The sequence below is a fragment of the Mugil cephalus genome, chromosome 16 (genome assembly GCF_022458985.1).
Source record: "Mugil cephalus isolate CIBA_MC_2020 chromosome 16, CIBA_Mcephalus_1.1, whole genome shotgun sequence".
Lineage (NCBI taxonomy): Eukaryota > Metazoa > Chordata > Actinopteri > Mugiliformes > Mugilidae > Mugil > Mugil cephalus.
The window spans coordinates 8,543,859-8,560,493 of record NC_061785.1 but is presented as its reverse complement, the minus strand read 5'-3'; the positions used below and the strand labels follow the sequence as shown (position 1 = coordinate 8,560,493).

The following is a 16,635-nucleotide window of genomic DNA, read 5'->3' as shown; positions in this document are numbered from 1 at the left end:
TTTCCTTTCCCTCCCTTTTCTCCCACGCTCAGAGTCAGCAGTGGAGGGTCCTCCTCGCCCGCCTTCTCCTCCCCTGCAGGAGTACAAGGAGACGGCCGTCTTCCTCCTCTCTTCCCGCAGGCCCCTCACCTCCTCTTCCTCTTCCTCTCGCCCCCTGTCCTCCTCCTCCTCGTCAGGAGTCGGGGGCTGCGAGGGCGGGGCTGGGGGGCCCCACTGGGAGGATGAAAGCACTAGCAGCGAGAGCAAGTCCAGGTACTGCACCACTGGTACACACCTTTAGTCAGTGCGCCTGCGAATGCACACTCAGGAGATACGGTTACAGGTCATAAAGAGTCACGAGGTAAATCTGGGGGCTTCTGAGACGATTAATGTTGTAAGATCTAGATTCATTTGGTAAATTATAGTAGAATTTGACCTATTATGGTCGTCAACATCAAATGTGAGTGGAAATGTCTCAATGTGTCAAGGCCCCGACCAGAAATACAATTTTTATGAAGTCAAAAGCCAAAAGGCCGCACATAACTTTTTTTTTTTAGCATTTTAATGCTTAAGCTCCATTTGAAAGATACTGGTTACTGTAAATGTCAAATAAATGTAGTGGATATGAAACTTTTCCTCCTTTATTTGGTGCTTTAAGCAAATTTTAGTCTCACTTCCTAATGCTACTTTAAAACCTCTGACATTTGCCCTGATATTAACTACTAGAGACATGCTACTGGCTTTTAATTAAGTTAATCAAAATTTCAAAAAAAAAAAAAAAAAAAATGTGGAGGAATGTTTAGCTTTGCTGCCTCACTACCATCTGTTTAACAGCCTCCACCTCCGTTGTACTGCTGTAGCATTTTAAATGTTTATCTCATTAGGTGCTCATTATAATTTGATATTGTCTCAGATTAACATCGTTAAATGTTTAAAACTTCTCTTGCCATCGATTAATTGTAGTTTGTGACCAGTGTAACAGCCTCCTCCTTCCCCTCTGCTCTCTAGTTCTTCAGGAGGCCGTTACAGGCCAACCTGGAGGCCCAGGAGAGAGGCCCTGAACATCGACAGCATCTTCACCCGACAGAGAGGCTCATCTCTGGGCTACAGCACCGTCCCTGGGCCCCCTCACCCTCCAGAGCCCCTGGACCCCCTCCCCTCTGCGGCGCCGGCTCCAGAGCCAGGGTTGCAAGAAGCAGAGGGAAGGGAGATCGGGGAGTTGGAGGCGGGGTTTGGGCTGGTCGGGCAGCCCAGGTCTCAGGGCAGCGGGCGGACGATGGGTCCCCCTGCCCCTCCACCTCTGAGAGGGGTGGAGCACCAGCCACGTCTGATCCAGAGGATGGAGAGTGGCTACGAGAGCAGCGAGAGGAACAGCAGCAGCCCCGACAGGTGGGAAAAGCCGCATATAACAATTACTGTCTCTAGCTCTCGGCTCCTGTTGTTCATCACGTTCACTCCTCTCGGTTTTCTCCCGTTTTTTTTTTTTTTCCTTTCAATTTCACTTGGAACACAAAAGTGACACTAACAAGAACAAATGGTCCATAAGTAGTGGTTTATAACATCAGATAAATCAGTGAATGCATTTGTCTGTCTGTATTGTCTGGGTTATCAAAATCTCTCTCTTTTTTTTTTCTTCCGTCTCCCTCTTTCCGCGCAGGGAGGTGGGGCAACAGAAGCGGGCGCTGATGTCAGGACCTTCATGGCGTTCGGTGCCCAAGTCGAAGAGCAGCAGCGCCATCCTGCAGGAGCAGCCCTCACCCAGCTGGGTCGCCAGCACCAGCACAGGTAGGAGCCATAGCTCCATATCTGCAGCTTATGAAAACATACTGAAGTTACAGTTGAATCGAAATCTACACTTTGACACCATCTTCATCATGGAAATCCAACTGAATTTGATTGGATCTATCATTTGCGTGTTTTTTTTTTTTTTGTTTGTTTGTTTTCAGCCGCAGGGCGCAGTGAGCTGGACGAGCTGCAGGAGGAGGTGGCGAGGAGAGCCCGCCAGCAGGAGCAGCAGAAGCGCAGGGAGGCGGAGCGGGAGGCGGCCATGGGATTCAACCCCAGACCCAGCAAATACATGGACCTGGACCAGCTCCAACACCAGGGTATGGATGCAGCAGGGGGGTGGAGAGAAACACACGGCGGGTAGAAGATGCCGATGTTTGTGCAGAAGTTAGAGTTGAGCAGCAAGTGAAGAAGCAAAATAACAAAACGTATTTTCTCACTTACCTCCAGCAGTGAAGGTTTATGTTACGTGTCTCCACACTTAAACAATGGAGGTAAATGGATGGATGTTTAAAGCTGCACCGACGTTGCATTCAAGAACAGATGCGGTAAAGAGGCGTCGCTCACTTACCAGACACAGACACAAAAATTAAAAATTTTAGATTTATGTTAAAATCATGCACGGTGCAGCTTTAAGGTCCGGCTATCACCTGTTGTCCAGTCTAGGAGTCGCAATGACTCTGTGCCTCTGTCTGACCTCGTCTTTGTCCTGGTTCCCATCTGTTGCTCTGTCTCTCCATATGTCCTTTGCTGTTTTTTTTTATTCGTGAGTTGTTTGTGTTTGTCTGTGTGTGTGTGTGTGTTTGTGTGTGTAACAGTTCCAGCTGTGTTCAGTGTAGCAGAGCCCCGTCAGTTCTTACTAACGTGGAAACTCCCGCGGGACATTTACTGCCCAGCAAGAGAGTGGGAAAGCTCATCCAGGGTGATTCCAATTTAAAATCACAAACTGAGTCCGGGCTGATTCTCCAGAATGTGTGCGAGTGTGTTTTTTTTTTTTAATTTGATCATCTGTGATCATGTTTATCCTCATCTACATTCATACATTCATACTTTACATATATATATATAGTAAATAATCATGTACGTACCCATGTGTCTGGTGGAGGGAAGCCAGTGAGGATTACTGTGTCGTTTCTTCCGTGGCTCTGGAGAAACAGTGTCGATTCTGAGGTAATTACTCAGCTGACATCCTCTCACTTTGGTGTCTGGGATTACAAGATTTTACAACAAACTGGGATTATGGACTTTTCTTTGAAGACAGCAGGAGGGGAGGACAAGCTTGAGTCATATTAGCGACTATAAATAATTCAGTTTTGCACTTTTTTTTTTTTTTTTGCAGCATGACTCAGTGGTTAACACTTTGCCTTTAAACATATTTTAACACCTGTAATTGGATGGATTGTCCTGAAATTTCATACAGGTCTCGCAGAAGATGAATCTGACTGACGTTGGTTATCCTTTGATTTATCCTGAAGTACTATTTTAATCATCAGTCTAAGGTGGGGGTCTTCATCGTTTTTCAGGCTAAGGACCCCAAACTGATGGAGTTTACGTAGGGACCCCCTACCTACTATATGTGTTATATATTAAACTCGGCCTAGTGCTATTTATAAATATACATTATTATTATCATTTTGCATTCAGTATTAGGCTACCCCTTATCCCTTTACTAAAATATGTTGGATTCGTGTTAATGTGTGTTTGACAAAATTAAAATTTGTGGGGGAAATTAAAAGAATATACAAAAAATGTCTAATCAACCAAAGAGTACCTCTGCGGGGCCCCTAGGGGTTAACAGGGAGACATTAGAACTGCTAATGCCGTCGCCATTGTGAGCATGTCAGCGCTACTCTGATCTTCATGGCTGGTTAATCTGCAGATTTTATGGGTTCTGTTGCCAAACAAGGCAACAACGCGCAGTGAGAAAATTTATTGAAATTGGAAGTTATTGAATTCAGAATATTCAAATGTCTGTGGAGACACTTCCATATAAAACCATCAAACCATAGTCACAGTTAAACTAAATTTATATACTTCCAGGTATATTGGTATATTTAAAAACATAGGATAGATTTATTATTCTGCGCTGCAGGCTACGCTATAGCCAGACTTGTACCTCCCCAGAACTGTGAATGCAGGCTACAACAATGCAAATCGCAACAACTATTCAATAACACATTTTATCGTTCACACCTCTCAGTGGCTAACACAAGAACATCAGCTTTTCTGTTGAAGTTGTTTCAGTAAAACTCCAACATGTCGCCATTAAAGTTTGAAAGGAAACTCACCTCAGAAATCACACCACCTACTAGCGCTTTAGCGGCGTGATTGCAGAATGTTCTAGGCCACGTGTAGGCCACGTGAGTATGTGACGACCTAGGCTCTGGGGATCCGTTGCATTGGTATAACTCAAGATTTAATCACCATTCTGCAGCAGGAGGTAAAACTAACACAGGCGACATAGTTCAGATCACTTGGCGATCAAAAACACACCTGCAGTGACCACGTGTTTCCACAGGTGTCGCCAAAGAAAACAAAACAGAGATAGGAGGAAAGAAAAAATATTTCCAAATACATTTTACTTTTGAGGCAGCCTCAACTACTTGTGACTTAGCAATGAAATAATGTTCTAGTGCCATATCGATTTTCAGACTTGCAGACTTTGACTTGGACATGTCCTCATAGACTTAAACTGACACAGCTCTAGTGTGTTTGCAGAATATGTGTTCATGTTCTTGTATGTGTGAGTGGTTTCATGCAAATTCAGTCCACAAGTTCTGTATTTTCTGTGTGTTCAGATGTGTATGTGTGTGGAGAGCGTTTTGCGTAAACTGCAGGTGTGCAGGTGTCCCCCCTCATCCCCCCATCCCCCACCCCTCCAACTCAGCGCTAACTAAATCTATATCAAGGATTATTATGTTGTGACCAGTCTGTCCTACTGTGTGTGTGCTTCAGTGTGTTCAGTGTTCATGTACCTGACACACACACACACACTCCTGTGAGTACACTCAACCTTGATAAAGTGAAAGGACGACTTCTGAACGAACAGATGGCCTCACTATCAGTGCGATTATGCAACAGAATTTCGGTTCCCACATCCATATCGATGGACTCCAGACAATCTGCCTCAGTGTTTTAGAGGACGTTACAGCCAATTGCAACAACAGAGCTGCCGTCAGCCTTCCTTTATTCCACCTCTGTCAATCAAAACTCTGTAAACAGCGTGGGTGATGGCTGCTCTTTTGTTGTCCTCTTATGCATCTTTATTTTTATTTTTTTTTCAATAACCAACTAACACCATTCAGGGGGCATTCACAAGCTACACACTAAAAAATATTTCAACGTATTACCCTGTTTGGTGTCTGTGGCTTCATGAACGTGGCCTCAACTTTGCTCCTCACTTATCTGATTTCAACATTGTGACTAACTAACTTTAGTGCGAGATTACATGTTGATGCATTTGCAATAGAGTTGCAAAGTGAGAACAGACGCGGGGTCTGAAAGTATGAAAAAAATGAAGTCGCGAAAACTGCAGTTTTTCAAATGACCACATGAGGCCTCAAGAGCAAGATCGTTAAATTGCTTTCCAGCAGAAATAAACATGTTTGCATTCTGGTGCAAAAATGATATCCCCACTAATTAAATTATATGAAGACTTAATGGGTGCAGCCCTACAGGTTTCTAGATATGGGCTTAGGTGTCACTTGCCTGCCTTCGCTTCACCTTTTTGACTATTTTAGAGCTATTTAAGAGCCAAGATGGCGACAACTGGGTCCTCAACACAAAGCTTTGTCAGGGAGTGTTCATTCAATGTAAAGCATATAAAGATAAGAAAGAAATATGAAGACAATCATAGTTATATCCTGAAACCTACCAAAGGTCTCTTGCTTATCACGTTATCATTTCATTTGTGAGAGAACTAATGTGCTGCTTGTTCCTTCGATGGCTCCATCGTTTAGCGTGGCAGCATAACGCACTAAATGCTCCGTTGTACATAAGTACATGAGCCTCAGCAGTTGTAGATGTGTATTAAAGGTGCATAAAGACTTCAAATGAAAGCTGCAGCGAATCTGCAACTGTAATATGCTTCCACCATACTCTCTAAATTCACCTAAAATGAACCAGAATCTGAACAACTGATTGAAACAGTGTGACGTTTTCCCCAAAACACATCTTGTACTTAACTTCTCTCTGCGCTTCTTAATATTTAACCTATCGTTTAGTCAGCTCAGGCTGCACAGTCTGTGCAGAAAACATTCAGAAGAAAAGCAAATTGTCTCACTTTGCAACTCTATACATGTGTAAAATAGACACTCACAGACTTACAGTAGAGGAGCGTAATGCATGCCGGCCCCCTCATAACCACTCCTATCTGCTCTGCTTCTCTTTTCTCTGTCTCCTTATGTCTCACCTGTTTTTCATCCATACATTTTGTCTCTGTCTTAATCTTTTATTCTTTCCTGTTCCCTTCCCTCACCTTTTCTCTCACCGCCACTCTGTCTTTTCTCCTTTTTATCTCCCGCTCTGTTGTTAACATCTTCAGCTGTGCTCAGACCCCTGCATGAGGCTAACGCTCATAGCGGATTGGCTGTAGCTGCGTGCATGAGGAGCACTGGGGGCCCAATCAAACGCAGGCAGGAACAGGAAATGGACCGGGAGACAGGAGGCGCCCGGCCACAGGGTCCTCGCAGGTACCATCACTGTTATGTGTCCTCAGCGGTGCCTGTCTCAGAATCACCTCAGACCTCCCTCCCCCACCTCCCTCACTTCGTGTGTGTCCTCAGCTCGAGCTGTCCTCGAACTCACCTCAGGACACCTGTGCGTGTCCTCTGGGTGCTAGCTGTCTTAAGTCGCCTAAACACCCTCATGTGTGTGTCTTCAGCTCTGGCTGGCCGAAATCCCAGAACCCCTGTTTTTGTAACCCACCCGAGCACTGCACTCTTACATCCTGCTGTATGTGCGTATATGCGTGTCTGAGTGTGTGTGCGTGTGTGTGTGTGTGCGCGCGCTCTCCAACGCACACCCTTGACTTTGTACAGTAACTTCTAATCCCCTTTGTGTTTGTGTGTCTGTTGCAGTGCAGTAAAAAAAAACCTGCTTTGCTGGGCTCTCCGTCACCATCGAGAATAAAAAGAGAGCGCTAGAGCGGCTCTCTGCTTTTCCGTGCTTCACCGCTTCCCTTCATTGTTGTCGTGCTGCTCTTTGTAGCTGTGTGCTGCCGCGGCTTCCCTGTGCTCTTTGTGCGCTGCTGATCTGTCCGTCGTTTTGCGCTGCGAAAAGCTGCAGACCGTCTCCGTCGTTCTGTCCCGAGCGCAGTCACAGGCTGTGCTGCGCTGTGTGGTTTGCTCTGTTGCTGTTCGCCGCCGTGTTTGCGTGCTGCAGTAAGTCGGTCTGTTCTCTGTCTGTCGTGTTAGTTCTGTGGTGTGAAGAGGGGAGAGTGAGTTTAAGCAGAAAGAGAAAACGCGTCAAATTCAATATTTAAATAGAGGGAGACGATGCATTTAGAATATGACATAATATAATAATATACCAGTAATATAGGAGTTACAGATTAAGGGAACTTTAAAAAAAACAAACAAACAAACAAAAACATTTTACAGCTGAAAGTTATTTGAAATTAGCAATCATTTTAAAAATGTGTCCCAGTTTTAGCTCCTTGAACATTTGCTGCATTTATTTGCATTGGTGACAATAACCTAAACTTCTTTAAGATTCAGAGTCCCGTATTCGACACAGCTGTCCATACAGATGGTCCCCAAATGTGCCAAAATAACCAGAGATCTAAAAATGCCTCTACTAAAACCTCTAGAAAACTTTATTATCACCAGTCTTGGTGCTGTTTTCATTTACTCTGATGTAGTAAACATATAGTTTAGTTTTTACACAGTGTTCCACATGATTAAATGAACAAATAATGATGTCATAGCCTATTGTAGGTCAAAGCAGGAAAAAAAATAAAAGTCTATAAAAGTAAATAAATATAACCATAATTGAAACAAAAATCTGAAATTTGAAAAAATTAGAAACATAACCAGGAGCTTATTGGATACATGCTTTATTAAAGCTGGACTTTAAAATCTACTTCATCTGTTAGAGCGTAAGGAGTCTCGCTGCTGCTCTATGAACCGTCTGAACTTAATTGCAAAGGGAGAGAGACGATGATTAGATGTGCTAACATAGTCGTGTTAATATTGATTTCAATCTACGTTTGATTAAACTGGTGTAAAATTCAAACAGAAAACAAAAAAACAACATCCTAACTATTTAACGGCGGGGGCTGCAGGGAACGAGGAAGTAGAGGTAAAGCCCAGCGCTCAGCCTCTTTTATTACTTTCCTCCTCTCCTCTATTGATCAACATAAGCCTCTGATTTATAGCTCGCTGCTGCAAAGCCTGCTGGGTAATTACTAAAGCCGAAAAGAGACGGGACAGTTAATGTGGGGGATGGGGGCTGGGCACATACGCACACACACGTGTGTCTATTGCACGAAAATAGACGCAAAATTTACAGACTTGCTGTAACCGACACACTCACAGCTACTCTGACAGAGCACGTCTCTGCAGAGAGGACCCACTAATGTTCAACATATATCATATCCTCCACATATCAATGTATGTAAATCGATAAAGTGATATAGTGGCCCGGCGAGGCCGAATTAGTCCATATCGGTGAGGCCACATTTATTTTCCGAGCTGATATACTGCAGCAGGGCTGGGTGCAGCGGAGGGTGGACTGCTGCTTTGAAAGTCTGATTAAAGTCGAAATCTCGGGCTGTTTGAGAAATGCTCAGAGCGGGCGGTTTGTGATCAGTCAGTCAGTGCGGCTGAGCTTGTGCCTGACTCATAAGCAGCATGGCAGTGAAATCCCATACTTGCGAGCGACGCTTGCACACGGCTGCATCATTGTGTGTTGGAATGCGAGCGAGCTTGTGTGCATCTGCTTGTTTCTCCCGGTTGTGACCTTCCCTCTATGCAGTATCTCACCTGACGTCACAGCAACTCTGTTGTTGTTTGTTTTGTTTTTGTTTTTGTTTTTTTTTCTTCCATCCCTGGCTGCCGGCTGACAGACGCCCTCCCTCTCTTGTGTCCTCCAGTGAACAGCCTGGCCCGGTCCAAGTACTGCTGACGCCCAATCAAGAGGAGGAAGAGGACCAGGCGACGCCCAAACAGGACGCTGCTCTGGGCCAGATCCCACCCCCTCCACCCTATCGACCCCCGCTCACCCTCAGCATCCCTCACCCCTACGCCCCTTCCAGCCAAGGGGAGGAGGAGGGCGGATACGTGGGGGGGAGGAGAGGGGAGGAAGGCGAGGATGGGAGGGAAGGGACGGGGGTGAGGCTGTGTGAGTTGCTGCAGGCAGGGGGGGTTAGTGTCAGACCTCTGGGGAAGCACTTAGCCATCTCTCTACCCTCGCTTCCTCTCCGTCTCTGGGATTCTCATACCACGCACACCTCACACGCCACACACCTTGAACCCACGCACACGCATCCTCCCCCTCCGCCCCCCACCCCTCCCCCGCCCTACCCTCTGGAAGCTTCAGGGCAAAGGAAACCCGTCACGCCGCTCTGGCAACCACCGAGGCCCAATTCCCCCACCGGCGCCGCTCAGCATTGGCCGAGTCACGGAGCCGCCTCGGACGGCGCCACGCGCCATTGGTCCTCTTGGAGTTTGGACCGCCCCGACGCCGTGGTGACGCCGTACGACACGCCCCCAGACCGCTGCATTCCCATCAGGCCGCAGATGTCCAGCCAGAACTACAGCTACAGTTGCCAGTCCTCTCCCGGGCACTACGGCTCCCAGCGTGCCCCGGGGCGACATGGTGATCCTTGCGGTGAACGGGAAGAGGCTGAGCTTTCTGAGCTTGACACCCTCTACCAGGCCAGTTTGCAGGCTGGAAAGACAGGTATACACATCAACCTTGACCCTGAAACCAAGTCTTAACAGGTTTTAACAGAACAACGACCCAAAAGGACAACACGGCCCCACAACGTTACTAATTCACAAGAGTTTAGACCCCGCAACTTATTAAAAACGAGAACACGTACACTGACACACACATTTGTGTGGCTATCTCTATGAGGACATTCATGGACCTAATGCATTCCTCACTTTCCTTGGACCTAAACCCTAATTCTAACCTTAACTCTGAAAACCAAGTCTTAATCCTCAAACAGTCTTTTGTGAGGGTGTGTAAAGGGTGTGTTAACACAGTAAAAGTGACAATAATTATACTTTAAAGTTGTCAGTTTTAAAGCCTTTAATTTAGGTGGAAGCTTTTTTTAGTCTTGAAAACAAACATTTTCTGTGTCTTTTTTGAGTTTTAATTGGAAGTGACAGTGCAGGTATACCAGTTAAGTGGGTTTATTTCCTGCATGCAGTGTGTTTGGTCAGGTTTGGTAATTAAGGACACAGCCCTTAGTACTTTTGCAGACAGGTCACTGCAGCAGATGTCTTTTTTTTTTTCTCACAGAACTATATATAGAATTTTAGTTTTCAAAGATAAATCACAAAAAAATATGATCATAATTTGTTGCACGAGACACAGTGCCGCCTTAAAAAAAATGGCATCTTGTGCTTTAACTCTGTAAAGTGTGATAAATTGCGTCGGTGATGGACTGGAGCTGAATTTACACCGAGTTTATAAATGACGCTGTCAAATCAGGTTGAACAAGCTGTTTTGTCTTTAATGCTTCTTAATAGTACATTTATGAACGGGTTGACGTGTTGCATGGTTGACCATGTGTGTGTTTTCAGGCTGCAGCCCGTCAGAAAGGCTCATATCCAGGGTGGGAGGGCAGGCCCGCTCCAAGACCCCCAACGCAGACATGGAGAGGAGTGTATACGGGGCGGACTGCACCAGCACCCCCACCTACCTCAACAAGGCAATCCATACGTAGTCTCACATGTTCGCAGGTCATCATTTGGATCCGTTTTCCAGCGTCTGACAGACATTTTCTGCCTCTGCAGTCAATGATGTTGCGGGATCTGCGTTTTGGGGCGGAGCCTGATGATGGGGAGAACCTGAGGCGAATTGGACGCAGCCTGAGCGGCACAGTGGTGACCTCTCGCCGCAGCCGCCTGACTGCAACCCGCAGCTTTGTGAGTGCCACTTCCTGTGCTCCGCTGCCTCCCTGTGGCTGTGCTGTTAAACTGCATCTGCCTGATGTCCCGCGGTCACATTGCCTGTGCTCTTCTCCCCCCCTGCTGTTTGTCTTGTTTCTTCCTCTTGTCTTGCTTTTCTTATCTCTGGCCTGTCCTCCTGCTCTCTGCTTCTCTTCCTCTGTCTCTCTCAAAGGTGAAACAGGCTGATGTCAGTGCCTCTCCTTGCTTACTTCCTCTCTTCTGAGTCCCTGTTGCTATTCTACCACTATCATCCTCCTCCATCCTCCTCATCACCAACACCTTCTCATGACCACCTCCCTCCACCGCTTCACAGGTAAACACTGCGCTGCGCTGGTATGACGTTGCACCGTTTTTTCTGCATCAGCTGTGTTCTTACCGGTCTTTCGTTTGTTCTGCTTTGTGTGGCAGATAAGTGTGTTTTTAAATCTGTCCTAAAAAGCGCTTTTTTTTCCCCCTCATATTGAACATATCTACTTCTGGGAAACACCACTCATCTGGTACAAAAGCAGACAAACCCCCAATTTACAAATGATCCTGAGATTGCTCACAGATCTTTAAAAACTAAGGTGTGATCTTAACAATGGCTCCAACAAAAAAGGGTCCAGATCAGAAGAAAAAGCAGCTTTTTACCAACAACTTGTGGATGAACGACACAGAAAATATGCACTCTTTTGTGCACACAAAAAAATAAAATAAATGCTACCAAATAGTCTGACAAGTAGATGTGTTAGTTCAGGTTTTTACACTCATTCACCTTCCAGGAGCAAAAATCACACCTTGCCGTTGGAGCTGAGGCTAATGCACATCGATCCAAAGTGTTTTTACAAGATGTTGTACAGGTCGTGTACCAGTTTTCCAGTCAAGTAGAGAAACTATTAAATATCTTGTTTCAGTTATAATTCTACCTCTGGCTCCTAATAGGATGACAGGTTATGAAATGGCTGGAAAGTTTGCACCTAATTAATAAGCAAAGAAACCACGGCTACGTTTTCATGGACAATATTTCTTCACACTTAATGAGATCGTTCTGAGCAGAGATAACCTGTTTACGCGGCCGCTAAATAAAATGATCTGATCAGATACAGTAAATAGGTCTTTCACCAAAACATCACTCAGAATAGAAAGCGTTTCAAGCTGCTGTAGCATCAAATCTGCTGGAAATAGAAAAGATTTTTTAATTTACTGACAATACTGAATTCATCCAGTAAATGATGGTGACCAAGATGGACCAACATCAATTCAGTCTTCGTTCATAGTTTTGAGCCCTTCAGTTATCAAAGTGTTCAATCATTTCCTCTTTTACGGTCTCCAACAAAAAGATCAGTTCAGTTTTTCTTCTGCGTGTCAGTCCTGGAAACTCGTCATGTCCCCCGATGTTTACCTAAAATAAAACAACAAAAATAATATATTTAGTCCAACCAGAAACAAATGATCCCATCAAGTTTTTACACGGTTATTAAGAGCTAATATTTTCCTCTTGAATGGATTACCAAGGGTTTACACTACCCCTTTACCCCATTAAACATAGCACAGGCATAGCCAAACGAGACAGATACAAAACTAGTAGACATGTAAAAATGCTATTTTATCATTAAAATGTTAGTTCAGTACAGGCGGCTCCGAAAACACATATAAAGACAAAAATGTCAATTGTTGCATAAGACCTGGAGATAATTGAATCACTGGATTGTTGCATGTAAAAACTGGCAAATTATAGTTCATCTCATTAGATGGTAAGGGAAGTGCACTGTGTCATGTTTCCGTCAGAGTTTCAGACTTGAACCCACCAGAGCAGCACAGTTTCTGTAAATCTCAGTTTTAAAAACACATCTCAGAACACGTGTGGACGTCTCAATCTTATATCCGAGGAATGAAGTGGTCTCTGATGAAATCATCTCATCCTGTCCTCTCTCTTGTTGTCCAGGAGCTGTCGGGCAGTGCAGGGAGTTTCTGGCTGTGTCTGACTGGAGTCAAGCTGCCTTCTGATCAGAGTCCCGCTCTGCTTCACTAGCGCCTCACCCTGTCCCCCTCCATGTGGGGGCGACAGCGCCGGGTCCCTCGACGGACCTGGAATTGGCTCAGGAGGATCAGCTCAGCTAACATCCAGTTCCTCCTCCTTCTCCCGCAAAACGACATGCACACGCAAACACATGCACGCACACATGCACATCTGCACTGACGTAGCGCCTCCCTCAGCGCCTGCAGCACCCTGCTTAGCCCTTCCTTGCCTTCCTCCCTCCCTCCTCCCCCTCGACCTACTATTCTGTCTATGCAGTCACTCTGACCCCCCAACTACAACCTCAACCTTTCCCCCAACTTCCCGGGACTGTTGTTTCTCGTCTCCCCCTGGGTTTTCGTCAGAAAGGTGGAGCATGCCGCTTTAGTTGGTGTCGTCGGCTTGCTCGCTCACCGGCCAGGTCTGACTGGGACCGGAGCTCTCAGCAGACTCGTCCTCCACCCACACAGGACCTTTAGCTCAGGGGGAGACTCTAACCAAGTAGCCACGCCTCTTCCTCTTTCTTCACGGGCATTTCCTGGTGGACGCACACGTAGCTGAACTGTTTCAGATGGACAGCCATATTTTTTCTCTTCCTGTTTTTGGTTGTGTTTTTCTTCCTGTGTGTGCACACAGTAAATCCGCAGAGACTGAACTCTCTAATTACTTAAAGTCATGTACAGAAAAACTCATGTATGAAACCTGTATGTTAATTAATAAGACCTTATGGAATGTTGATAATGATAATTAACGAATATTGATAAACTAAACGTGGTACTTCCTCATGTCTGCATTTCAAATAGGAGTGGAGTGCACTTCACAAGTGTCTAGCTGGAGTTACCGCCCCTCTCCCCCCAAACCGCTCGCCGACCTAATGACAGCTCTCCCGTTTCTACCGGGAGATTAAACAAGAAAAGCTTTTTTTCTCTGCGTCTTTCCTCGTTCTTTTCTTTCTACCCTTCTTTCTTGCTCTCTTTGATTCTCGCTTGCTTTCTTCGTTCGAAACAGGAGACAGTGGCGCCGGGAAAAACAGGCCAGCAGCGGAGGGGAGTTGCGAAGGAACGAGAGAATGTAGGTTAGGAAACCCTTCTCTAAGGCTTTATCAATGAAAACAGATGACTCAAGTGCACTTTGCAAGGTTACTCGGCAGAAGTGCACTTTCCGAAGGCTATTGGACTGAGACGGAGGGAAGTCGATGGCGTTCTGGTTTACTTAAGGGCCTCAGGTGAATTTCAGTGGCACTTATGAATTCACAGGTTATTATTTCTCCCTCCCACTGAAACTGGTTCCGAGACCTCTGATGTGAATAGAGAAATTGCTCATGTTCAGCCGGAGACGGTGATATGTCTAATATGAATATGCTTTATATGATATATATGTATTAGAGGTATATTTTCAGCCAGTGAGCTATCTTCTTCAGAGATGTCAACCATCAGTTGTATGAACACTTATCATGACTTAACTCATCACCCCTCCTTTTACTGAGTAGCATTCTGACACGTGTAGAGTACAATTATTATATTCTATTAAATATAAATTAACAAAGTCCTTAAAAAACAACTGGCCAATGTAAATGTAAAGTTCTTGAAGAATTTACTGATTGATCGTTGTGACTAAACCAAAGGTTGGCACTTAACTCAGAGAACGTATCTAACATTTTTATTTTTCATTTAGGTCCATGTTGTTGTTTTGTTTTGTTTTGTTTTGTTTGTCTGTTCTGAGTTCTGGATGTGGGAGAATGTAGCCAATTGTAGCGCATGAGTCCGCTATGCAAATCAACCTTCCCTCACAATCCTGTATCAGAGACAGTCTGGAGGCAGACACACCCACCCACCCGTGGGGGGCTCTCATGGACTCTGGCAGAGGCACGAGGAGAGGAAGAGGAGGAGATCTCATGTTTAATGCTGCTGGGGACCTTTTGTTGTACTGCATCGACTGCTATGTTTCAACCAATGGAATGCAAAAAAAAAAAGAGAGAGCAACGAGGTGGTGGAGGGGGAGAAAGAGAGCGAATGAATGTAGACTACTGGATGAAAGTGTGTGTTTGCGAATGACTCGACGGCGAGAGACAGAGAAGGGTGGAGGTTTAACTAGAAGGTGGCTGTTTGTGGGTGTGTGCAGGCTGTGTGTGTCAGTTATGGGGTGGTGTTGCTCGGGGACAGAGGGAACCTGTATTTTTGCAATAAAGTTATTACCAATGCACTCCCACAGGGGGCGTAACCACCGTAACACGTGTGCGTCATCATTCATTTGTGCAGCCTGCTCCGAAAATATTTTCGAACTGAACCCATTTTAAATTGTATTAGTTCTTTAGACAATACAGACAAATAAAATATATAAAGACTTAATAATTTAACCACTTAAATTAAATCTTACGATTCTATTACTAATGATGCAAACGTAAGTGAAGATTACCATTAGAAATGGTTTCTTTTAGACATCCCAGACTCAACTTTTCAGGGTCGACTTTACATTGTCTAGTCAGAAGTTGTTGCAATGTACTTTTTTTTCTTTCAATGCTATTTACTCGTCCTGCTGAGAAGTCTCCTCAGCCGACTTTAGTGCTACGCCATGACGCTTTAAGCATCGTGTCAACTAGTCCCTGGTCACATGACAATGACAACATGGACGCCTCCGTGAAGACAGGTGAGGAGTCCAGTAGATCGTGGCAGCAAACTAAAAGCGGTTCATCAAGTGTGTGGATATACTTCACTGAAGACGAAGCGCAAAACGTGTAAGTCTGTCTCGAAATACAACAAAAGTGCTACTGCCATGCACACGTCTTAAAAGACATCCACTTACGCTAGCAGAGGAACAGCCCAAATCCTCTCAACTGCAGTCAATTAACAAATTCAACAAATGTGAATAAGACCGTCATAAGAAGTCAAAAATTTGCTGGTTAATTTCGTTGTCAACTTTATTCGATTTTTAGCTGCTGTAGACAGAGAAATGCTTTGGAGATATATCGCATTAAAAAAAAAATGACTACATTAGGTCGAAAGTGCACTATCTACCCCATAACACGTTGTGAAGTACTACGCTGTTTATTCATATAGGGTAAACATATGTACAGAGCACAATATTAATAAATTTGATAAGTGTGTTTATGTTCATTTCTGTTCTATTAGTTGGCATCATTGCTGTGGTTGTAGGGCGCATTTTTAGTCCTTGATGTCAGTGAATGCACGATGCGCGAGTGACATGGAAGCTCTGTTTCCTCCTTTTCATCACGGAAAACAGGCGTCACACATGGGGTGCCAATTTAAATTACTGCCAGGCTGCAGTGTGCACATGATGTCACTAGATGTCAACAGTGATACACTTGCTACAGTCACAAGCCTCCAAACGGTATTAACAGTGGCTCCCACTTCCTACAAAAGTATTGACATGCCCCCACGAACACAAACTCAGACAGTCTTTTGTTGTCAAAGTTTGTCTTCCAAGTCCAGCAGACAATTAAAAGTTTCACAGTATTTGTTGAGGAGAAGAGGAATAAGAAGATGAAGGAGTCCCTGCAGAGCTGACAAAAGGTGATGAATCCATAACCATTACTTTTCATGCATACACCTCTCTCTGGCACATAGAGAGTTCACTTAATGGCTCTTTTATGTGTACACTTATGTTTTTTTCTGATATCCCAGCAGTATGAGTTTGCACATGTTGCTGCCAAGTGCAGTCATTTTTATAGGTGGTTCTCTCACGTCACCTCTTTGAGTGTGTGTATGTGAAGTTGCTGCAGTGAAATGACATTTG

The 16,635-nt window shown here is 44.9% G+C and overlaps 1 protein-coding gene and 1 long non-coding RNA gene across 10 annotated transcripts in view; one reads left to right on the top strand and one right to left on the bottom strand.

Annotated features, from left to right (window-relative positions):
- Nucleotides 1-15,111, top strand: part of usp54b (ubiquitin specific peptidase 54b) — a 55,140-nt gene extending 40,029 nt beyond the window's left edge. For 8 of the 9 annotated variants that reach the window (XM_047608956.1, XM_047608955.1, XM_047608954.1 and 5 more), the window contains 9 exons: nt 33-252; nt 988-1,368; nt 1,637-1,764; nt 1,926-2,084; nt 6,308-6,455; nt 8,858-9,666; nt 10,518-10,645; nt 10,731-10,862; nt 12,811-15,111. In XM_047608956.1, the coding sequence (XP_047464912.1) occupies nt 33-252; nt 988-1,368; nt 1,637-1,764; nt 1,926-2,084; nt 6,308-6,455; nt 8,858-9,666; nt 10,518-10,645; nt 10,731-10,862; nt 12,811-12,897 (2,192 nt within the window). In that variant the 3' untranslated portion in view covers nt 12,898-15,111. Of the gene's footprint in view, nt 1-32; nt 253-987; nt 1,369-1,636; nt 1,765-1,925; nt 2,085-6,307; nt 6,456-8,857; nt 9,667-10,517; nt 10,646-10,730; nt 10,863-11,058; nt 11,200-12,810 lie in introns of all 9 variants that reach the window. The other variant, XR_007114428.1, reaches the window with a different exon arrangement.
- On the bottom strand, nt 12,027-12,777 carry LOC125022350. Its single transcript, XR_007114429.1, has 2 exons — nt 12,674-12,777; nt 12,027-12,267 (listed from the first exon to the last, which is right to left on the bottom strand). It is a non-coding gene; the product is annotated as an uncharacterized LOC125022350 (long non-coding RNA).
- Nucleotides 15,112-16,635: the final 1,524 nt, after the last annotated feature.